The sequence below is a fragment of the Homarus americanus genome, unplaced genomic scaffold, assembly GCF_018991925.1.
Source record: "Homarus americanus isolate GMGI-L3 unplaced genomic scaffold, GMGI_Hamer_2.0 scaffold47464, whole genome shotgun sequence".
Taxonomy (NCBI): domain Eukaryota; kingdom Metazoa; phylum Arthropoda; class Malacostraca; order Decapoda; family Nephropidae; genus Homarus; species Homarus americanus.
In genome coordinates, this window is record NW_024723294.1 from 31138 (window position 1) to 57500 (window position 26363).

General features: G+C 40.0%; 1 protein-coding gene across 1 annotated transcript in view; it reads right to left on the minus strand.

Annotated features, from left to right (window-relative positions):
- Nucleotides 1-26363, minus strand: part of LOC121863387 (nephrin-like) — a 90146-nt gene that overhangs the window by 24295 nt on the left and 39488 nt on the right. Inside the window, exons 3-9 of the mRNA XM_042362005.1 lie at nt 23024-23164; nt 8407-8586; nt 7367-7519; nt 6809-6988; nt 4695-5039; nt 2929-3048; nt 2040-2225 (exon numbers count right to left, since the gene is read on the minus strand). Coding sequence (XP_042217939.1) covers nt 2040-2225; nt 2929-3048; nt 4695-5039; nt 6809-6988; nt 7367-7519; nt 8407-8586; nt 23024-23164 — 1305 coding nt within the window. The remainder of the gene's footprint in view (nt 1-2039; nt 2226-2928; nt 3049-4694; nt 5040-6808; nt 6989-7366; nt 7520-8406; nt 8587-23023; nt 23165-26363) is intronic.

A 26363-nucleotide genomic window follows, 5' to 3' on the forward strand; every position in this document is an offset into this window, starting at 1 on the left:
AGGGGAGTGAAGGGGTACAGGAGGAGGGAGGGAGAGTGGAGGGAAGAGGAAGTCCAATATGAACCAAAAGCGAGACATTTTTATATATATATATGCACATAACTCGGACTTTTTCCCTACACTCGTATATAAAAAATCATTCATTCATTCTCAATTCTTTTTTCTTTACTGAAATTGAAGTTTTATTTTTCACTCTGATTTTTGTGTAGTGAAGTTTTATCCGAGGGTCTTATCTTTAACTTATCTATCTACCAGCTATGAATTTTATAGTTTGTGTGTACTACTGAGTCTAACAAATGCTTCTGGTAGGAACGAATTACCTAATATATATGAATTATGTTTATGTATGTAATGACTGGCAAGGTTATATGTGCCTCCTTATCCCCTCCCCCACACCCCCACCCACACCCCAACCCCCACCCACACCCCCACCCCACACCACTACCTCCTCATATGTTCCGTCCGCCGAGGCAAGTTTGTGTTACCCCTGGCCAAGTCATATCAAAGGCTTCTCTCCTAAAAGTTAAAGTTTTAATTACTAGCTTCCAATAACCGACGAACTACAGGCTGTGTGTGTGTGTGTCTTGGTTCAGAGTTTATGTACAAGCAAACAAAAGTCTTCTCTCAACCTAAAAATTTCCTATAAAAGTCAGAAGTCTCCAGAACGATGAGAATTCTTTGTTAACGATGGGAATTTTTTGGTTAACGATGATGGCGTGTTTTACGTTAATGAGACAGAATTAATGAGGATGACTTTATATGGAGGTGATGAACGAGGTACTGAGAATACGCGCGTGTGTGTGCGTGTGTGTGTGTGTGTGTGTCAAGCCAAGCAAGAAGCTCCGACCAAACATTTCTTCACACTCTTAATATTTTCATTAGCTTATAACATATTTTTTAATTCCCGTAAGATCAATAACTAACTCATTTCTATATCATTAAACAGTACGAATCTATAAACTAATGGCTATATTTATTTATATTTTAATGTTGTATAATTATGAGAATATTATAGACTCATTGGGGGGGAAATTATAGTAGTAAATAATATGCGTCACAAGACAGTCGGTGAGGATATGCAATACCCTGAGCATATTCAGTGTTAGTGAGTATGACATTGTTGCAAATATATCGTCTAATAGCAAATGATTTTAAAGGCATAGTCTAATAGTAAATAGCACAGGTTTTTTATTGTGTGTTATCGTTTGTTATTGTTTTAATGGTTTAATGCTGTATTAAACTTTTGTGTTATGGTAAAATATTGTCTTGTGGGAATAATAGCAATATCCTATAGATGGTAAGGAGAAGACTCTGATGGTAAATGGCATCAAATTCTTCTTAAGGAGGAATTGTTTAACCCTAAAGTGCTATTACGTGTACTAGCTGGAGAGGTTAATAGCATTAGATAATATTTCCCGGGGGAGATATTTTAGCGAGAAATAAATATAGTTACTCATATTATTTTTTAGCGTAAAATAGCGATAACTATTCATAATTTTCAGGAGAATAAGGATATATTTTCACATTTCAAGACAAAAATATCGCTAAATGTTCGTATTTTAGCGAGAAATAGTGTTTAGTTTACGATTTATTTAAACGAGAGATGGCGCTGTATGCTAGGACGGCAAGCAGGCCAGGCAGCAGCAGCAGTCCGTCAGTCAGTACCACTTGTTGCTCGCTGCACTACACAACCCTCCCTCATGCTTCATCTTTAACCCGAGTCATGAGCCTCGACCACCCTGCATAGCGTCGTTCTCTCTCTCTCTCTAGCTCTCTTTCCCTCCCTCTCAAGTCCTCTTCTTACCCTCCCTCCCTCTCTTCTTCTCTCACCCCTGCCTCCCACATCCTACTTCACCTTTCCCTCTCTCACCTGTCACCCGCTTCCACCCTCTTTCTCCATCCATCCATCTATATAGTTATCTCCATCTATCTCTCTTGTGTCTTTACATATCTATATATCTACTCACCCATTCATCCATATATTTCTATCTCTTACCATCCAATCTCTCTCACTCTCTCTCACTCACTCTCTCACTTACCGAGGATGTTAATGACGTGGGTCCGTGATACGCCCCTGAGAGAAGCAGAATTGTCCGCCCTACATTCCACCTTTGTCTCCTTATCGTTGTGTTGCTTGATTAGTTTTCGGGTGAGCTTGGAAGCGGTGACCCAGCCTCCCTCCTTGTCCTCAGTCACCATCGATGTAGCTGAACTGACTGACTTGCCTGGTGAGGGATAGAAGAGAAGGAGGAGGATGTTTTATGCTTTTGTGGTAGAGAGAGAGAGAGAGAACAGCATTGAAAAATATCATAGACAGACAAACAGACAGACAGACAGAAAAAAGACAGAAACAAGGCATAAAAAAGAGTTTATAAAAATTGATAAACATAATTATAAGCCAAACCCCCAAAAATGGACGTATTAATGTTAAATAAAGGGAGAATGAAACGAGGGAATAGCAGAGATAAATAAACGAGAAAAATGAAACAAGACAAGAGGATAGAGGAACAGCGAACGAGGGAGAGACTTATCACTGGTAAAAGCGAATGAAAGATTTTGTCAAGGCTTATAAAGGGGGAGATGTTACTCTGATATGAACCTTGGGTCGTGTTGGCTCAAAGGGGGAAGTTGTTTGTCTGTGTGTGTGTGTGTGTGTGTGTGTGTGTGTGTGTGTGTGTGTGTGTGTGTGTGTGTGTATGTGTGTACACGAAAGGGGAAGAGTGTGGGTGAAAGAGATAATAGATTAGGAGAGAGAGACAGAGAGAGAAAGTGAGAGAGAGAGAGAGAGAAATCTCCTTCCTTTAATAAAACTACAAAAAAATAAATAAAATATACCCCCTCTGGCAATTGACAATAACAAAAAAATAAATAATCACTTTCCTCCCCCACACATGAGCAAGTCACCTGGAAACTGCCTTTTACACTTACCTTGAACGATCCAGGTGATAGTGGCAGGGGGGTTAGCAGGTGCAGTAACACAGGTAAGGGTGTACTCCTCATCAAGGGCTACAGCGGCTGGCCCAGTAATGTCAACACGAGTGGGAGGATCTGTAACGAGATATAGTCAAGATTAGGTTAGGTTAGGTTAGGTTAGGTTAGGTTAGATTAGGGTTAGGTTAGATTAGGGTTAGGTTAGATTAGGGTTAGGTTAGGCTAGGTTAGGTTAGATTAGGGTTAGGTTAGATTCGGGTTAGGTTAGATTGGGTGAGAGTGAAGGGGTGAATTTTAGTCTTTTACACAAACAAAATAAAAGCTTAGTCTTCCAAAATAAGTACAGGTTACAAAAAATAAAACGTGTTATATTTAGGTACAGGTTACATAGAGGAGGAAGTCGCTATCTCAAGGTCCAGGTTACATAGAGGAGGAAGTCACTATCTCTAGGTCCAGGTTACACAGAGGAGGAAGTCACTATCTCAAGGTCCAGGTTACATAGAGGAGGAAGTCACTATCTCTAGAGTCCAGGTTACTAGAGGGAGGAAGTCGCTATCTCAAGGTCCAGGTTACACAGAGGAGGAAGTCACTATCTCTAGGTCAGGTTACACAGGGAGAGGGTCCAGGTTACACAGAGGAGGAAGTCGTCTAGGTCCAGGGAGGGAGGAAGTCACTATCTCTCTATCAGTTACACAGAGGAGGGTACAGGTTACATAGAGGAGGAAGTCGCTATCTCAAGGTCCAGGTTACATAGAGGAGGAAGTCACTATCTCTAGGTCCAGGTTACACAGAGGAGGAAGTCACTATCTCAAGGTCCAGGTTACATAGAGGAGGAAGTCACTATCTCAAGGTATACTGTAGGTACAGACCCTCGGATATAACGGACTTTCCTCTATATATAGTCCGTTAATTAGAGGTTTCACGGTAAATAGCGAACATTATCCCGAACACAGATTAAGTGAAGGATTGGAGGTATGGATTGGTGATTAGCGTTAACGACCTGATTGTAACACCTCTACAGTATACAGACAAAGAGAGAGACAGACAGACAGAGAGACAGACAGAGAGACAGACAGACAGGAAATAGATTCAGAAACTATGGAGAGACATTGAGCTGCTTTGTCATGTCTCAGGTGTTAGTGCTAATTAAAGGTGAGGCAGTGTACCTAGCTAACCAGCCAGCCAGGCAGGTCACCTTACGACAAGCAGAATAAAACACGTGAACTATTGTGTCAAAGATCAGGTAAAGGGGTAATCTTTAGGTCATTTTTTGTCGTAAGATTAGTGAGAACCTCTGAGAAGCTATTCCTCTATGACGTAGATTAAGTTATCCAATTACAAAAAGTTCTCAGACTTCCAATATTGAGTCAGTGTAACATAAGTACCCTTGAGAAACTCTTTATGATGAAATTAATTTAGTCAGATGGGTATTCGCATTACTCGGTTAAATGGAAAATTCAACTTAGTATAATGTTAGAATACGACTTTAAGGAAATTGTCTTATATTTCCCCTTATGAAGAAAATATAACAAGTCTTGAAGTTTAGTGAAAATAGATCAGGTTACAGAGGTTAATGATATGTGGTAGGGAGAGGACCACTAATAATGTGAGTCTTCTTATATTGTATTTGGTTTTGATAGAATTTCTCTGGTTGGTTTATGGTGAAGACTTGGCTGCGAACGATGGCTTATATAGTTCTGATGGCGTATGGTGAGGTGGTGTACAGTGACAAGTTAGCTCTCTCTCTCTCTCTCTCAACTTACAGTGGACGGTGAGGGTGACGTTGATGGTGTAAGGCCTGGTGAGGAGGTCACTAGAGACGCGACACTCGTACACAGCGCCGTCCTCCTCCCTTGAAGCGGTCACTTGCTGGCTGACGAAGACGCCGCCAGAGGCTCTCATCTGTCTGGCAGGGTAGGCGCTGGTCACCGTGCCGTTATTCTTGATGCGGTTGTTGGCGGCGTTGTTGAGGGGACGCCCATGACGGTACCAGATGACCCATGGGCTTGGGTTACCTCCCAGCACGTGGCAGACGATAAAGCGACTCTCTCCTGAACGAAGGACTTCACCTGTTCTGTACTCGCTAATTACAGGTCGACCTGGTGGATCTGTGCAGGTAAGAGATATTATGTTAGGAAAAACTCTTGATTATATCTTTCGAGTTATAAAGCTAAAAAAGTGATCTGATTTAATGTATAACTTCAAAGAATTGGTAAAGAGATCTGATATAATGCCCCCAGCCGCCACACACACTGTAGATAAACCTAAACTTTGTGAGGAGGAAAAAAGTTGAAGTTTCCTGTTATTATATCAACCGAGAGAGACCTGTGTGTTGTGGCTCCCTGGCCGTCGATGGTCAGTGAGTCACCAGCGATATTAATTATCAGACACATCATGGAGGGTCATAGACGCATATATAAATTTCAAGGAATTACATTAAACGTCTCCTTGAATGTTTTGATGGCAGACGACAAGGATGAGGGTGTGTTCTAGCGGGTTATTCTGGGTGATGTAACCAACACAGTTCCTTCAACATGACGGTGTACGTGTGTGGTAGAAGACTTCCAGGAACAATGATAATAAGAACGTGTTGTGTAAACTCCTTCTGGGTATAATCATTGCGACACTCATTAGTATTCACTGGTAAAACATTCATTATATCTTTGTGAGGTAACTGAATGTGTAATATATTACGACGATATACAGGCTGCAGGCGCCTAGTGGATACAGTACTGGCATTGTGTCCTAAAGTCCGCTGGTTCGATTCTGGGGTCTCTCTTACTCCACCCAGCTGTAAATGGCTACCTAAAAATTGGGGTTACTATTGGTCTTTATCTTCATATCTTGAGGATCAACGTCTACCGCCTATTATTGATAAGGCACAATTATCTCACGCACTTGATACACCTTCAACAGTGAGTCAGGACAAAAGTTACGGTGTTACGGAAAAAAACACAACGTGGGCGCCACCGTTTGAGTCTCGTTAATAAGACACAGATCACTTTCCTTTGTCAGGTTCCTGGAAGCCGTCAACCTCTGCCTCTCATTCATTCCTAGAGTCTTAAAACTAAATCATCACCAATATTCTCTCTTTGTCCCTGTCTCTCTTTCTCTCAATCATCTTTTTAATTACTTCAATGAATAATTTAAAGCATTACTGTTGTTACGGATTTTTTATTTATCTGAATAGAGTTTTTTAGTTATGTCGATATTTGCCTCCAATTAACAAACAGACGATGACCGAAAAAATATGATGAAAACACAGAAGAAAATACCATTGATAAAAATACTTGATACAGCAGTGATGTGTAAAGTGAAGGACCGTGGCAGAATTATTTTAGAACAAACACAGACAGACAGACAGACAGACAGACAGACAGAAAGACAGACAGACAGACAGCACATGAAGTATGAATTGGGTCAGTAAATGAATCATTGTAGAGAGAGGGCAGAGTGTTGCACGAGTTGCCATGGGAACGTGAGAAGGCATTTTGTGACAGAGGTAGATTGACATACTAAGCCTCAGTTTACACCTCACCCAAGTCTCTGATGCATTTTACTGCAGGATATAATGAAGCCGACGTTTACTGCAAGATATAATGAAGTCGACGTTTACTGCTGGATATAATGAAGCCGACGTTTACTGCTGGATATAATGAAGCTAACGTTTACTGCAGGATATAATAAAGCTGACGTTTACTGCTGGATATCATGAAGCTAACGTTTACTGCAGGATATAATGAAGTCGACGTTTACTGCAGGATATAATGAAGCCGACGTTTACTGCTGGATATAATGAAGCTAACGTTTACCGCAAGATATAATAAAGCTGCCAGGAAAAGTGTTAACTAAAGACACCGTAACACCGGACACTCACGGAAGACAGCGAGGTTGACGGACGCGATGATGGGACTAGTGGAATACTTGAGGGCGGGGTGGATGGCCCTGCAGGAGTATTTGCGGCCGTCATCACCAGACTGAGGCCGTAGGTGCAGGTGACTCCTCATATTCCACATCCTGGCGTGTTGTCCAGGCTCGACTACTTCCTGGTGACGGCCTGACGGTGATGATACAGTGAAGTGAGTTTGTTAGGAAGACAAGAAAACACACGAGAGATGCGTAAAATCTGAAGAAAATAGAAACACGAGAATTTTGCACTTTAGCTAATGTAGTGTGTGTGTGTGTGTGTGTGTGTGTGTGTGTGTGTGTGTGGGTGTGGGTGTGTGTGTGTGTGTGTGGACATACTGTTTTTGTGTTAGTATTTGTTATTGTTGTTGTTAAATTACGGTTTCTTTTTATTTGTTTTCTTACCAATTTTGTATTGAAAAATAAAAAAAATTGTTTATGGTGGCCTAGAAGATCTGTAACTTACATAAATCAACATAAACAAGGACTGTAACTTACATAAATCAACATAAACAAGCAGGTGACTTACTTCGGTCAATCCTTATGTTGTCTCTGTACCAAGCGACAGTAGGGGCTGGTCGGGCATCAATCACCAGGCATTCTAGCTTGAGTTTGGATCCTTCCATGACCTCCACCAGGGCGCCGTCACCCCAGCCCACCATCACGATACTTGTGGGTGGCACTGTCGAGAGGGAGAGAGATAAGGGAAGTTATTGGAGGGAAGTAGGAGGGTAGGACTGTCATGTGTGAGGGTGACGGAGATAAAGGAAGTTACTGAAGGGAAGTAGGAGCGTGGGACTGTCGTGTGTGAGGGTGACGGAGATAAAGGAAGTTATTGGAGGGAAGTAGGAGGGTAGGACTGTCGTGTGTGAGGGTGACGGAGATAAAGGAAGTTACTGAAGGGAAGTAGGAGCGTGGGACTGTCGTGTGTGAGGGTGACGGAGATAAAGGAAGTTACTGAAGGGAAGTAGGAGCGTGGGAGAGGGAAGTAGGAGAGGGAAGTGTGTTTTCAGTTCCTGTATTTATAAATGAAGTTGTGTTTTGTTATTCTAGAAATGACAGTCAACATAAACTCTCATTATTTACCAACATAACGCACTGACATGTAACCACTATCTACCACCACTAACCTTCCCACACCTACCACCATCACCACCACCACTAACCTTCCTACACCTACCACCATCACTACCACCACTAACCTTCCTACACCTACCACCATCACTACCACCACTAACCTTCCTACACCTACCACCATCACCACCACCACTAACCTTCCTACACCTACCACCATCACCACCACCACTAACCTTCCTACACCTACCACCATCACTACCACCACTAACCTTCCTACACCTACCACCATCACTACCACCACTAACCTTCCTACACCTACCACCATCACCACTAACCTTCCTACACCTACCACCATCACTACCACCACTAACCTTCCTACACCTACCACCATCACTACCACCACTAACCTTCCTACACCTACCACCATCACTACCACCACTAACCTTCCTCCTCTATTACTACTAACCTAACCTAACCTAACCAATGACTCACCCATAACAGTAACGTTGGCACCGGACCAGATTGCCTCGTTAGTGGTACTAGGTCCTACTTGGCACTGGTACTCTCCATCGTCCTCGAGGGTGGCACCACGGATGACCAAATGGTGTTCGCCGGTCTCTTCGTCACCCACATACTGGTACCGAGGATAACCAGGTACCGTCCGTTCAAACCCTACCGAGGAGAAAACAGTATAGGTTAGGTTAGGTTAGGTTTTTAATATGAGGAGGAGGAGGAGTAGGAGGAGGGGTAGGAGGAGGAGGAGGAAAATACTGATGACTTTCCAAACCACAGATTAAACCATCATAAGCCATAGACTCACGAATCATGACGAGACTATAAGAAACTTAAACCTTTATAAGTCAATCAACAAACAATAGACTATCGCAAGTATCCAGGGAGTCTCAAGAGCAGGAACAGTAGCGAAGGTAATATACACTCAGTCAGGGAGTCTCAAGAGCAGGAACAGTAGCGAAGGTAATATAGTGAGCGAGGCGGCACTCAGTCAGGGAGTTATGAAATTCCTTCCTCGGCGTTTACACGAAGATTCTTTAGGAATGTTGTGAATGTTGGACGCCAGTTATTGTAGGTGCTACGATACATGAACACAAGCTTGCCAGGTATTGTAGGCGCTGCGATACAACAACTCTGAAGATCCCATCATTATTTACTCGTGGTGAAAGCGAAGTGAAAATTGGTCATAGACTGTGGCCGTAAGCTGAGTTAGAGGCAGTGCGGATACAGTACACTGCATGCACAAGAGACAGACAGTATGGCCGGTGCTGTATCCCATTACCTTCATTGTCTCAATTGTAAAGTTTGATATCCACTTACTTACTTACTTACTTACTTACTTACTTACTTACTTTACTTATTTACTTACTTAATTGTAAATATTGTACCTGTGTTTGTACCTGAGCTTGTAACAGGCGTATTGGTCTTTGATATTTTTTTATATAATTTCGATAACACATTATAATGACCCGGAAAATACTGTACTGATAACTGTACTAAACTTGCATAGGTGTTACGTTCCCTTAATCCTCCTCTACGTTAACCTTTAATCGGTAAAACACCAACTAAATAACTAATCTAAACATAAAAAAAACACTTCTTAAATATCTATAAATATCGATTTTTGGAAGCCATTTGTTCCTTCAAGTCAATTCTCACGTTTTTCAATTTTCTTTCGTGTAGGAATGTTAAGTGGTGCTCCGTGGTAAACACTACTCCATAAGGGTTGGTCGAGGTTTATAATGAGAGGTGAATGTATAAAGGCTGAACAATAATAAGACAGGAAACTCTCCCCAGCGCCATCTACCAGTAATCTCCCCAGCGTCATCTACCAGTAATCTCCCCAGCGCCATCTACCAGTAATCTCCCCAGCGCCATCTACCAGTAATCTCCCCAGCGCCATCTACCAGTAATCTCCCCAGCGCCATCTACCAGTAATCTCCCCAGCGCCATCTACCAGCGCCATCTACCAGTAATCTCCCCGGCGCCATCTACCAGTAATTAATCTCCCCCAGCGCCATCTACAGTAATCTCCCCAGGCGTCATCTACCAGTAATCTCCTCCAGCGCCATCTACCAGCTAATCTCCCCAGTGTATCTGCAGTAATCTCCCAGCGCCATCTGCCAACCCAATCTCCCCAGTGTCTACAGTAATCTCTGGCGCCATCTACCAGTAATCTCCCAGCGCCATCACCAGTAATCTCCCCAGCGTCTCATCTACCAGTATTAATCTCTAGCGTCATCTACCAGTAATCTCCCCAGCGTCATCTACCAGTAATCTCCCCCAGCGCCATCTACTGGCAGTATGGCGACTAATCTCAGCTCCACACAACACGTAACATTGCCCCACGTTGCTCTCTCTCTCTCTCTCTCTCTCTCTCTCACCAAAATTCACTAAAATCGGAAACGTCACTGGGGGGTGACCACAGTGTCCATAAGGTTTAATTTCACATACCGGTAACAGTCTGGCCTCTTATAATTCTCTGTATTCACAGAATTAGAGAGAGGAGAACAAAGAGGGAGAGGGTGAAGGAGGAGTCGGGGGAAGGTGAATTGCATTGTGTTTCCGCAATTGATTAGATATTTCTTAAGGTACAGAGCAGCTGCGGTGGGGAGGGGGGTGGGAAGGAGGAAAGAGAGACAGAGAGAGAGAGACAGAGAGAGAGAGAGACAGAGAGACAGAGAGAGACAATAGAGACTCTCCTCTTTAACTCTCACACCTCCATTGTCTCATCAACTAATATTTATTCATTTTTTTTCCTACATCAAACTCCTATCAATGCGGTGTTAACTTTTCTACACGAGGTGAATGTCACAGTTCGTCCTGGTAAAAAAAAAAATAATAATAATAATTACTCCCCGCAACACAGAGGTAGAACAATTGTGTTGATTTGTATAGATGTAATATAAAATGTATTGATAAAAAAAAAACACAAAAATGTTGGTCTGTTTCTTATGAGTTACAATGAGGGGTGGGAAAAAAGTTTAGTATTTATGGCTACTATGAAATCAGACATTATTCCTCACGTGTGTTATAGATCGATGTCTGAATTGATGGATTTTATTGTGTGTTTATAATGCCTGTGTGTTGGGGGCATTGTTGAGTCAGACAATAACACCGTGTTCTTCCTATACGATAACTATACTGAAATTATTTTTGGTGTTTGTGAAATAAAGTTGAAATTATATAATATACGTCATCCAGTTCTTTATAATGGGGGTTAGATGGATTAATATATACTTATATAACTGTAATTACACACAGATATATAAGAACATTGTTTATTTCAACCGTAACCTAACCTAACCTCTATCTCTCTCTCTCTCTCTCTCTCTCTCTCTCTCTCTCTCTCTCTCTCTCTCTCTTGATCTTGATCTTGATCTTCTTGCTAAATTAAATCCTCTTTAAATCTCGCTGTGTATGACTAAGGAAAAAAAAGAACACAGTGACCCTCTATAAAACACACACACACACACACACACACACACACACACACACATACACACACACACACACACCTCCAGGAATGAAAGCAAGGAGGGTGGTAAGAGGGAAGTGAGACAGCAGCTAGAATGGTGAGTGGGAGGTGAGTGGGAGGTGATGAGGGGGAAGTGAGGAAGGGAAAGTGAGGAGAGGGGTGAGGGGGAGGTGAGGGGGAGGGGAAAAATTCAGGTCAATACCCAGAATGTCATGACACTAACACCTTCATAAACGACAACATTACCGAGAACAGATTCATTTACACAGTTGATAAATGCAATACCAGGAACCAATCAACACATCAAATAAGTCTTTGATCAAAACATCTAAACTAACCTAACCTAACCTAACCTAACCTAACCTAACCTAACCTAACCTAACCTAACCTAACCTAACCTAACCTAACCTAACCCTTCCAGATAGCTTTAGGGTATTTGAATATCACTTGAAAATATCTTGGATGAATTTTAACCATACTAAACGACAATTCCAGTATGATAAACGACTTTTACCATACTAAACGACAATCCCAGTATGATAAACGACTTTAACCATACTAAACGACAATCCCAGTATGATAAACGACTTTAACCATACTAAACGACAATCCCAGTATGATAAACGACCTTAACCATACTAAACGACAATCCCAGTATGATAAACGACCTTAACCATACTAAACGACAATCCCAGTATGATAAACGACTTTAACCATACTAAACGACAATCCCAGTATGATAAACGACTTTAACCATACTAAACGACAATCCCAGTATGATAAACGACCTTAACCATACTAAACGACAATCCCAGTATGATAAACGACCTTAACCATACTAAACGACAATCCCAGTATGATAAACGACTTTAACCATACTAAACGACACATCCTTGATTTTGTTGTTCTCTTTCTTCTTCGTTTTGTTGTTGTTCTTGTTCTTCCTTCGTGTTGTTGTTATTATTGATCTTCTTGTCCTTGTTCTTGTTCTTCCCCAATTACGGTAACCAAACTCAAGTCAACACTCATTATTTTCCACACAGTTCAAAATTATTTCATGTCGAATTTTCTAGAGAATTTCGCAACAATTAATTTCGGCAAACTGAATATTTAAAATAATGAAGGAGATGTCTGAGCTATTATCTAAATGAATTGTTTGTTTGTTTCGTAGAGTGTTTTTTGTCATTTATTTCTCATACGTTATGTCTCAATATCCAAGGTAACATAACCTAACCTAACCAACTTTCACCCAGTCGAGGAGATGATAAAGATATTGAATACGTTACCAGGAAATGCAATATGTTCTCATTAGACTGATGACAATGTCGTAATTGCACCACCACCACACCACCACCACCGCACCGCCACCACCACCACCTACCACCACCACCACACCGCCGCCTACCACCACCGCACACCACCACCACCGCCGCCGCACGCACGCACCCGCCGCCCCACCACCACCACCACCACCACCGCCACCACGCCGCCACCACCACCACCACCACCACCACCACCAACACCACCCACCACCACCACTACCGCCACCGCCACCACCCACCACCACCACCACCACCACCACCACCACCACCACCACCGCCATACCACACCGCCACCGCCACCCCGCCACCGCCACCACCACACACACACACACCTACCGCCACCTACCACCACCATCACCACCACCGCCACCACCACCACCACCACCCCGCCACCACCACCACCACCACCACCACCACCACCACCACCACCACCACCACCACCGCCCATACGCCGTCGCCATATACCGCCGCCGCCATCACGCCACCACCACCACCACCACACACACACCACCACCACCACACACACTATCACCACCACCCACCACCACCACTATCACCACCACCACCACCACCATCACCACCACCACCACCACCACCATCACCACCACAAATCACCACCACCACCACACACCGCCACCACCCACCACCACCACCACCACCACCACGGAGCGTCTTGAACAATAGTGAAGATAATAACCTAATTATGTATGCATGAGGGTGCAGGCACGATGATCAAGGGGGTAATATGTCTTCTCAGGAGAAATCTTGTGCAACAGAGATATACAGACAGAGAAAGAGACATAGAGACAAAAGGACAGACATAAAGATAAAGAGACAGACAGAAAGACAGACAGACAGAGATTGAGAGACGACAGAGGTAGAGACACAAAGAAAGAAAGACAGACAGAGACAGACAGACAGACAGACCGACAGAGACAGACAGACAGACAGACAGACAGACAGAGATTGAGAGACGACAGAGGTAGAGGCACAAAGAAAGAAAGACAGACAGAGACAGACAGACAGACTGACAGACAGAGACAGACAGACAGACAGACAGACAGACAGAGACGAACGAAGACAACTGACAGACAGAGACAGACAGACAGACAGGGGGAGACCAGACAGAGACGAGGTGCAGAAAAGACGAACAGAGACAGACAGACAGACTGACAGACGAGAGACAGACGAGAGACAGACAGACAGACAGACAGACAGACGAACCAAACATACTACAATGGACCTGTAATATTCTTCCTGATGGTTAAAATTTGGCATCTATGTAATCTGATTTTGTATACATGTGTGTGTGTGTGTGTGTGTGTGTGTGTGTGTGTGTGTGTGTGTGTGTGTGTGTGTGTTAAATTATTAGATTTTGTTACCATTTATCTCTAAAAATACAGAATATCAAAGACAAGAGCTGTATTCTTCACCAGTTGTATTATAATGTATTATTACTCATTGTATTTTCAACCTTTTTTCAATAATTAGTCTACAAGATCTCAGCTGAACTTAACATCTCCATTAGAAGAATTCACTGAGGCTCCTAAGTTCATTGTAATTATAACACACAAGCTCCTCACTACGCTATGGACATTTCTCCCCCTGAATACAAAATACATCCTGACATCTGCAAAAATAAAGAAACATAATTTACTTCCGGGTTACATTTAAAGGTCATTTAATTAAGGGGTGTTGAAATTATCCAGGGAACCATTTTTATCGCCAAAATATACCAGTATTTTTCAGGAGTTAAATGCGTTAAGAAATTCCCCAGAAGAAAAAATCGGGAAATTTATGTAGCCATGACAATAACCGGGATTCTTTTGTTAAGCCTGTAAAGCGTTAGTACCGGGAAGAGTGTAAAGATCAAAAGCCTAATCTCTTAAGCAGCTCATTGTTAAGGAGACTTAGTTGTATTGTTACGTTAGGCCAGACAATAGCTCGACCATTCACACAAAACTCAAATTGAAGTTCATTTTTTTCTATAACAACTTGGATTATTAACTTTACCTTTGAGAAGTAAGATTAAACGTTATTATATGCGTAAATATTTTGAGATTATGAGATATTTAGATTTTTCCCGAATATTGAAATTATGAGATATTTAAAATATTCCACCAGAGAAATACATGGTTTTCTTCCTCCCCCCCCCCCTCCCTCTTTCCACACCACCAACACCCTCCACCACCACCTCCCACCACCACCTCCCACACCACCACCTCCACACCACCACCACCCACACCACCACCTCCACACCCACCCACCCTCCACCACCACCACCACCCTCCCACACCACACCACCACCCTCCACCACCACCCTCCCACACCACCACCACCCTCCCACACCCACCACCTCCACACCACCTCCCACACCTCCACACCATCACCCTCCACCACCTCCCCCACCACCCTCCCACCACCTCCACCACCACCTCCCACCTCCCCACACCTCCCACCACCACCACCCCCACACCCACCCTCCCACACCACCCACCTCCACCACCGCACACCCTCCACCACCTCCACCACCACCTCACACCATCACCCTCCACACCTACCACCACCCTCCACACCACACCACACCACCACCTCCACACCATCACCCTCCCACACACCACCACCCTCCACCTCCCACCACCTCCACACCACCTCCACCTCCACACCACCAATTACTAAATAATAAACCAGTCACAACATAAACTATTAAATCTAAACTATTATATCAGAATAAAACTTAAACACAAACAAACAGACATTCAACAAACGATTACAATACCCAGTTAATTACGAGCAATTAACTGATACACAAAAGTTAAATTCACAATATGTCTAACAACAGTACACACACACACACACACACACACACACACACACACACACTACAATACATGGTCGTGTTTACATAGCTATCGGGTATACAATAGTAAATAACATTGTTTTAATTGTAATGTCGGGAAATGATTTTAGAGCCGTTGGTGTGTGTGTGTGTGTGTGTGTGTGTGTATGTGTGTGTGTGTGTGTGTATGTGTGTGTGTGTGTGTGTGTTTCTCTCTCTCATTGTCTCCGTGTTGCTTTTATTTCCTGTGTTTTATTCTTTCGCATTTATAATTTGTTTGTTTTTCCTTTAGTTTTTTTTTACTTTTATTCACTCTGTTTGTCACTGTGCTTGTCTCTATGTCTTTGCTTGTGTCTCAGTGTTTGTGGTTACTTATGTGTAGTTGCGTGTGTACTGATAACACCTACATTAAAAAAATCAAACCCACCTTACCTCACCTGGTTGCCAAGGACAGGTGAGTGGCTAATTAAGGTAACAGAGTACAATAGGACTCGTGACGTTATCGACTATGAAATTGGTCTGAGAATCGACAATCAATACACAGAAATGAGGAAAATTATCATAGGAAAAAAATACAGATGATAACATACAATGAGAGCTATATATAGTGATTCATTGTTAGTTGGGTTAGGTTAATATAGGTTAATATAGGTTAATATAGGTTAATATAGGTTAATATAGGTTAATATAAGTTAATATAGGTTAATATAGGTTAATTTAGGTTAATTTAGGTTAATATAGGTTAATATAGGTTAATATAGGTTAATTTAGGTTAATTTAGGTTAATATAGGTTAATATAGGTTAATTTAGGTTAATATAGGTTAATTTAGGTTAATATAGGTTAATATAGGTTAATTTAGGTTAATATAGGTTAATATAGGTTAATTTAGGTTAATATAGGTTAATTTAGGTTAATATAGGTTAATTTAGGTTAATATAGGTTAATATAGGTTAATATAGGTTAATTTAGGTTAATATAGGTTAATTTAGGTTAATATAGGTTAATATAGGTTAATATAGGTTAATATAGGTTAATATAGGTTAATTTAGGTTAATATAGGTTAATATAGGTAGATATATGTTAATTTACGTTAATTTAGGTTAATTTAGGTTAATATAGGTTAATATAGGTTAATTTAGGTTAATATAGGTTAATATAGGTTAATATAGGTTAATTTAGGTTAATATAGGTTAATATAGGTTAATATAGGTTAATATAGGTTAATATAGGTTAATATAGGTTAATTTAGGTTAATATAGGTTAATTTAGGTTAATTTAGGTTAATTTAGGTTAATTTCTATATAATCTAGGTATGTCAGAAACTAAGAAAGTATATACTCAGCTTGGAAACTATATTAGTAAGGTAGGTTAGTTCATATATGTTAAAAATTATGTTAGTTTGGTAAAATTAAGTTAGATTAAGTTAAATTAATAAAGGTTGAAGTGTAAGATAAACATTTGTTAATTTTATTTTAAACAAAACAAAAACATAAAAGCCAAATAAAATATCGACAAAAACAGCGAAAACATAACAACTAACAACAACAACAAAAAGATAAGATAATTTAGCGCTGATAGTCCAAGAGAGGAAGTTCTTGTGTATATTAGCGAGTCTTTTAGTTCACGTCGAAGAGAAATGACTATCTATCTATCTATCTATCTATCTATCTATCTATCTATCTATCTATCTATCTATCTATCTATCTATCATACAGCCTCTGATATAACAAGCCAAACAAGTCGAATAAGCCATTAAATTAAGCCAACAACGGAGTGATTTATTCCGCCATATTTTTAGGTCATTAGGTGATTAAGGAATTTTACCCAGGTAGGTAATGATCAGTGAACCTAAGCCAACGAGAGACATACAAAGGTTTAATTGTGTTATATATTCACTACCTCATTCAGACACGGGTTAAGAAAAAAGTCCTGAGGGATTAAATCATTTCGTTTGTGTGTGGAAGAGTTGCTTCTTATAGCCAGAGACAGAAGCTCACTCCAACACGTAAAGTAATATACAGTGATGGTTAGGTTAGGTTTTGATGCATTGTAACGAGTGAGTGTTAGTACAGGATGATGAAACAGGTATTAGGTTAGGTTAGGTTAGGTTAGGTTATGTTTTGATGCATTGTAACGAGTGAGTGTTAGTAGAGGATGGTGAAACAGGTATTAGGTTAGGTTAGGTTAGGTTTTTGATGCATTGTAACAGTGAGTGTTAGTAGAGGATGATGAAACAGGGCGTGGGTTAGGTTAGGTTAGGTTAAGGTTATGTTTTGATGCATTGTAACGAGTGAGTGTTAGTAGAGGATGATGAAACAGGTATTAGGTTAGGTTAGGTTATGTTTTGATGCATTGTAACGAGTGAGTGTTAGTAGAGGATGGTGAAACAGGCATTAGGTTAGGTTAGGTTAGGTTAGGTTATGTTTTGATGCATTGTAACGAGTGAGTGTTAGTAGAGGATGGTGAAACAGGCATTAGGTTAGGTTAGGTTAGGTTAGGTTAGGTTAGGTTAGGTTAGGTTATGTTTTGATGCATTATAACGAGTGAGTGTTAGTAGCGGATGATGAAACAGGTATTAGTGAGTTGTTAATAATGATCTATGTATTATGGACGTTGATATAGCTTGTTAACAGCGAACACTAGCAGAGAAAAACACTAAGTCAGGGTAAAGATGTTTGGTCTATAATATTGAAAATTTAGAAGAAAAAATCTAGAATATGAATCATTTAATATCAATACAACATTCCAGGTAATCTATTAATTGATTTATAATAAGGTATAATGACGAAAACAATACACTATTAAATACTGAGAAATTAAACCAAATTAACTCATGAATTATTTGACCCCAAGAGACTCGACCACAGTAAGAGAGAGAGAGAGAGAGATTTTTCCTGTTGGCTAAAATACAAAAGGAAAACTCTCAGAGAAGTGAGTTTAATCCCTGTGTTTTGTGTACACCTACAGACCACATTTCTTTATGAATGATTTATGTATGAATATTATGTATAAATGTTTGTATATATATATATAGATCCGTAAATTGACGTATACATGCATAAATGTATAGATATTCATATGCTAAGAAATAGGAGTTAAAAATCGTTATAGAGTGAAACTTGGCCACACACACACACACCCACACATACACACACACACACACATGAAAGGATCCGTCCCCCTCAAGGCAGATAACTGTTTAAAATTAGTGTAGAGTATAACAGGTGGACTAGGGAACACGGCTGAGGCTTAATTACTTTTACCTGTTCCCTCTGTGTGAGATAGAGGACAGGTGGGGGAGAGAGAGGGGAAAGTGAGGGAAGCTGAGCGGGTGTTAGAGGGGGGAAAACAATGGTAAGGATAACAGAGGGGAAAAATCGACCGCAAATATAACTCACCCGATTAAATGTATTCCTACCCTAAAACAAATTATCCGACCAAAAAATATCCGATAAAAAAATATCCAACCCAAAAAGTATCCGACCAAAAAAGTATCCGACCAAAAAAGTATCCGACCAAAACAGTATCCGACCAAAAAAGTATCCGACCAAAAAAGTATCCGACTAAAAAAGTACCCAAATAAAAAAGTATCCGACCAAAAAAGTATCCGACCAAAAAAGTATCCGACCAAAAAAGTATCCGACTAAAAAAGTACCCAACTAAAAAAAGTATCCGGCCAAAAAAGTATCCGACCAAAAAAGTATCCGACCAAAAAAACATCCCACCCCCCTCCACAAAAAACAAACAAATAATCCGAAAAAAAAACACATTTCCATACAAACATTTTTATTAAGGCCCCAAAAATTATATAAAAGTTAATGCTTGGATAATGCACCAGACATTATATAATATCCCACTATAACTACCTATAGGTGTTAATTTATACGGTATATCATGTAGTTATTTATTTATATCATGTAGGTATATAACATGACTTGATAACATGATAAGGGACCTTCTCTGTCTTTCCTATCGTGAACACAGGAGAGATAACCAGAGTGAGAGGTAGAAGGGAGAGTGAGAGGTAGAAGGGAGAGTGAGAGGTAGAAGGGAGAGTGAGAGGTAGAAGGGAGAGTGAGAGGTAGAAGGGAGAGTGAGAGGTAGAAGGGAGAGTGAGAGGTAGAAGGGAGAGTGAGGGGAGGTGGGGAGGTAGAGTGAGGTGGGGAAGGAGGTAGAGGGAGGTGAGAGGGTGGGGTAGGTGGGGAGGGAGTGTGAGGTAGAGGAGGTGGGGAGGTGGGGGAGGGTGAGAGAGTAATGATGAAAGGTTAGGTTAGCTTAGGTTAGGTTAAAGGTCACTCATGATTATTTATACTTCCATCTCCTCAACAAAGGAGCGTCTCAACTATCTCCCATTATATCTCACTATTTCCCAGTATCTCTCATTATCTCCATCATATCATAATAGCTAATTCATCCTCTCAAGGTTAATGTCAGTTTTTTCCTTTCAAACCAAATAAGAATTATCAGGAAGTGCAATAATTAGCCTCCGTGAAGCTTATTAACCTGTGCTCACATGTTATCAAATTGTAGTGTGTGTGTGTGTGTGTGTGTGTGTGTGTGTGTGTGTGTGTGTGTGTGTGTGTGTGTGTGTGTGTGTGTGTGTGTGTGTGTGTGTGTCTTCCTGGGTACAAACACTTACACTATCCCTTAATTACCAAAAACTAATCCAGGTATTTTTCCCTTAATTACCAAAAATAATTCAGGTATTTTTCCTTAATTACTTAAAGGTATTATAAGTATATCGCCTTAAGTATAAAGAGCCATTACAGGTATTTACCCTGATTATTAAAAGCTATTATCAGTATTTTTCCTTAATTACATGAACGATTCGAATCAGACCACCAAATGCGTTGTTACATTTCTGATAATTATGAATTTTGTTATAAAATTTTTTCTTCTTGTCCATTCAACGATTTATCATCATTAGGTGTTGGTGAGGCGTCAGCAGCTCTATGTATGACGTTCTTTGATCACCACAAGAGATAATTACTGTTCTAATTACCATCGATGATTTCACTTAAGGCTTTATTATGGTCCTTATCCCCTGGTCAATTCATCTTTCGCTTATGTTGGCTTTTAATCATTACTTATCGTTCAATGTCTCTAAAACATATATGTATATATTTTTTTTAATTATTGACAGATTTTCTTATTAATTAGTAGATATTGGCATTGTCATCTCTCTTTCTCTCTCTATCTTTCTCTCTCTTTTTTTCTCTCCCCTCTCTCTCTCTCTCTCTCTCTCTCTCTTAAATCTTCGCTTTCTGTTTATAGATTTTCTTTCCTCCTCCCCCCATTTTTTCCTCTCTCTCTCTCTCTCTCTCTCACATCAATGGAAACACAACCACATGTCGATTGCGTGTCCCATCTACCATTTCCCATCCATCTATGTCCCTATTATTGCCTCTACTCCATTTCCATATTCTATCACTATTTTGTGATTCTTCATTTTGTCACTTTTTCTATTTATTTTTGTTTTGTTTATTTCCTGCTTTATTATTTTTTTCCTTCTATTTTTTTTGGGGGTCATTTCGTTTTGTTTTTATTATCATTCTCACTATCTTCATTTTATCTTGTTTTCTTTTCCTTTCATTCTTTAACTATTTTCTTTTCTCCTTAATTTCATTTTTAATCTCATATTTAAGGATGTTAACGTTTATTCGACAGCATTAATCTGTAACTAGACAGACATAAACTGAGCAACTCGGCAGCCATATATCACAACTCGGCAGCCATATATTACAACTCGGCAGCCATATATTACAACTCGGCAGCCATATATTACAACTCGGCAGCCATATATTACAACTCGGCAGCCATATATTACAACTCGGCAGCCATATATTACAACTCGGCAGCCATACATTACAACTCGGCAGCCATATATTACAACTCGGCAGCTATATATTACAACTCGACAGCCATATATTACAACTCGGCAGCCATATATTACAACTCGGCAGCCATATATTACAACTCGGCAGGTCGAAACTTTAGCCCTTTGACAGCTTTTAACCATAAAGTCAACAGCTTTTTACAGTAATTCATCGTCGACATTTTTATAAACAGCTTATGACCCAAAATTTGACATCATATAAATGGAATTCGATCGTTTAATAGCAATTCGGTATCTTTTAAAACAAAATCCAACAGCATTCGACAACAATTCCACAAAATATGAACCGTAGATCGACACTCTAAGGTGGGATTCAAAAGCTTCGATAAAATAATGACGATAATTTCATCCTTACAGTTGGACATCAAAGCATCATACGGTAGTTGAATCGGTATTGACCTCTGATTCGTATATCCAAGTGTCTCGGGGGACGATGGCCTGAGGTTCTGACGACTATATTGATTATGTTATGATGTATTAAATGTGTTTGTTTACCACAGGGAGGGAGAGAGAGAGAGAGAGAGAGAGAGAGAGAGAAGAGAGAGAGAGAGAAATCAATGGAGGTCGAGAGAGAGAGGAAGAGCAGTAGATGAAGAGAGGAAAAGGAGAAATCAATGGAGGTCGAGAGAGAGAGAGTTTTTTTGTCTCTATCATACATCTACATTTGATTATTCTCTTATCTCTGTTATCGTCTTATACTTCCTATTCTAATCTTCATCACGTGTGAAACCTAAAATATCTCTTTTGGGGGGTTATTTATTACCATCATGTTATCATAGATATTTGAGCTTGTACTGTGTATGTATGTATGTATGTATGTATGTATGTATGTATGTATGTATGTATGTATGTATGTATGTATGTATGTGTATGTATGTATGTGTGTAGCTGATTCTCACTAACCTATATAAAATAAACAAACCCATACCCCCCCGTCCCAGTAATTCCCTAACATAACGATAATACCTGAGAGGCAAAATCAACAGGTGTATGACTAAGGAGAGACGAATGACCTCACACACCTCAAGCTAACCTAAGCGGCTTTGGGAATCCTTTACCCATATGACGTAAGATCTTCCACTTGTAAAGGTACACACGACTCCAAAAAAATCGAAAAAAAAACAAAATTAATAAAACAAATGTGATACAAGGTTAATATGTATTTATCTATACCGTGTAAGATGCTGTAATCCTTGTGTCATGTTGTTATTGCTGTATTTCTATGTATCTGTAATATTCTGGCTTCAATTTCAATTTCAATCTCAACATTCACATCCACAGGTGGAGATGCGCCGTGGTGTGGGGAAAGTATTATGGCCTTGGGTATGTATACAACACGTACTTTAAACAATAACACAATGCCTATAATATTAAAAATCTCTTAACAAAATAAATAAAATGCTTCTACGGGTTTCAGTCCAGCTCTCAACCCCCAAAACTGTCAACATGTTATTTAAAAACAACTAAAAACACCCATTGTGGTCTTTAAACCCCACTTTAAAGGTCTTAATGCTCTCTTCATAACCTCGGCAACAAACAACTATAGACCCAGTTACTTACCCAGAGCGAAGCCGTCCTTAGTCCACTGCGCCTTGCCTTGCTGGTGATCCACGATACAGCACAGGTAAACGTTATCTCCTATCCGCACCTGTACATTCTCAGGGCGCACTCGGAACACCTGTTTCTCCTCCTCAGCTGCACCTGTAACAGAAGAAGATGTGATATTTAGTACCGAAGCGTCAATGGTAAAAGTTAACACCTGTACACACAACTACTGACGTATCCACAACACCTGCTTCTCCTCCTCATTAACACCTGTAATAAGTGGGGAGCTAAAACACCTGTGTAAAGATCGCACCTGCAACTCTACTTGATTTAAAAGCAACATATAATACTCCTTCACTGCTGTACCGGCAAAACAACAGGTATAATTATTAACACCTGTGAGTAATTAAAGAAAACACGTGTATCTTATTGCACCCGTATACTTGTCCCCCTTGGCTGCACCTGTAATAAACACGTGTGATTCTTGACAGCTGTGAGAGAGTGTGTTGAGAGATGCCCGTAATGTTTTAAGAGACAATTAAGAAACTTTTGTGTTGTAGGATGCAAATGAAGAAGGAAATCAAACCAGCAACACAAACAAAGAAAGACACAGACAGACTAACAAACAAACACAAAAAAATACAAAATAAAACAAAGAGAAACAAACAGACAAGGACAACAAATAAAAATCATTATACTTGGCAATGGAGAACCAATACAAAGAGCCACGATAAAGTTTGGAGACTGTATCTTAGGCAATAAAGTCCCTCCTTGTGGTCATAGTTTGTGTACAGGAAGAGTTTAGTGGGTAGTACGTTGTGCCCCGCTGGTACTTATCGACTATAACTTGTGCCACTAAAGTCAGGAGATGAAAATGTTGTGAACGCTGGTAAGGATAGGAAGGAAGGGTAACAGTGGAAGAGGGAGAAAGAGATGGGGAATGAGAGAGAGAGAGAGAGAGAGAGAGAGATCAAGGGTAAAAGATAGTGAAATAATGTGTCCGGAATACGTAGACTTTATCACGAGTTACGAGTTAGAGAGAGAGAGGCGGGGAATCCATTACTAATGTGCTATAATATTCCAATAATGAAACCAAACCCTTCCTACAATATTTATATGAATAATAACTAACAGACAAACATTCACTCATACATCTTGACCCCCTATCTACCCCCCCACCCCCCCAAAAAAAATAAAAAATATTAAAGTTTCCGATTTTTATTGACAGAAAACGGGAAATATGTTTCTAAAACCATTCCACACAAAGCTATTAAAGTCAATTGCCCTTCCATTAAACAAATAAATAAATTAATAAATATATAAATAAATAAATAAATAAATAAATCATCTCCCTGATTGACCATTTTTCAGTAAATTGAGTCGAGGTATTTTGGGTAAATTATTTATCATGTTAAAGGTGGAATGTTTTTAATTTTTTCTTGGTAGGTCGAGTTTCAATTTGGCCACAGGAGATGAAGGTACAAAGATGATGCGGAGGAGGAAGAGGGAGTGGAGGAAGAGGATAAGGATGATGAGAGAATGAGGACAAGAGTGGGAGGACAAGAAGAAAGAGGAAATGAGATGGAGAAGGAGAGAGGAAGAGGGGGTGAAAGAGATAAACAGGATATATTGGAGGAGGAAGAGGAATAGAAAGATAAGAAAGGTAGGCTAAAAGGCGGGAGGAGGAAAGAAGAAGAAGAATAAAGAAAGATAGAAAAATACCAGATGAACATAGACAAAGAGAAAACTGGAAAAAATCAAGAAAATCATATAATTAATAGAAAATAAATAATAAAAAAATAAAAAAGTAAACAAAAAAAATTTCAAAAAATAAATAAAATCCAAAAAATAAAAATAAAAGAGGCAGAATTGTGATTGCAGAAATAAACATGAAAATGAAAATCAGGAGAAGAGACGGGATGGAACACATCAAGGTGAGTGACATGTAATTAGCGTAGGTAGGCAGGTGTGTGTGTGTGTGTGTGTGTGTGTGTGTGTGTGTGTGTGTGTCCCTATCACCTCCAGCTGAGAGGAAGAAACTTACCCTAAAATCCTTGAAAATTTCCGGTCGTTTCGATTCATTTATAGTCAGAGAAAGAGAGAAGGGAAGCGGGGGGGGTGAGAGAGGGGAGAAAGGAAAGAGAAAAAGAGAGGATAGAAAATGAAAGAAAGAGAGAGGGAGTAGAGGGGAAGAGAAAGTATAGAATGAGAGGAAAGAGTATAAAAAGATAAAAAATGGTAGAGAGCGAGGAAAAAGGGTAGGCAAAGAGTAAAGAACGAAAGAAAGGAAGAAAGTAAGAAAGAAAGACAGAAAGTAAGAAAGAAAGCTAGCAGTTGGGTGAAGGTCACATAAACTCTCGCTTCCAACAACTTTTTCATAAAACATTCCGAGTTTTCCTCACTGTGAATTCATTTACCGAGAGAGAGAGAGAGTGTGTGTAGTTGCTTCTATATTGAATGTTTTCCATTCCACACACACACACACACACACACACACACACACACACACACACACACACACACACACACACACACACACACACACACACACACACACACACACACACACACACACACACACTCCTAAACTCAACTTTGACGGAAACTATAGAGCCATGACCACATAAAAGACTATTGTAATTGAAGCAAGTTTAAAGTAATTCACGTGAGCTTAAAACAATAAAATGTATTTATTTTACGTAATTCCTATATAGTTATTTTTTATTCATGTCAAGAAAAAACAAACAATGTAATTTAAGAGAACATAAAGTAATGTATTGATAATAACAGACCAGATAAATGAGAGAGAAAATACGTTGCCAACAAAGGAATGCAAAAGAGAAATCAATTCACCTTATTTCACTCTAACTCAACGTGACCTGATTTGACCTTATTAAAAATCTTAACTAATGACCCTTGTGCTGGTAGTTCCGGCTCTAGAGGCTTAAACACATTACTAAACAACATCATGTTTACACTAGATGTGGTCACCATGGCAAGAGTTAATGAGCTTCAAGGTTATAATAATAATAATACCTGCACCACCAACCACAAGTCAGAACACATTATCAACATATCCTCGACCAATCAACGTTCTCCTCTCAAACTAATCCTCCGAGTTAGCCAATCCCCTTATATTTAACATAACCTTCAGGAGGAAAATACACACAAACGTACACAATTATAATCGTCCGGGTAATATACAGTATCCGAACCCCGACTTGGGAGTTGGTGGCAAAATGCTCTCCTCTCTGGCGGCACAAAAACTCAATTCCGAATTCAATTTAACTTTGTAGTCATGAAGCAATTATATGTAATGAAATACTCGTTTTGGCCTTCATCTTCTTTCTAGGAG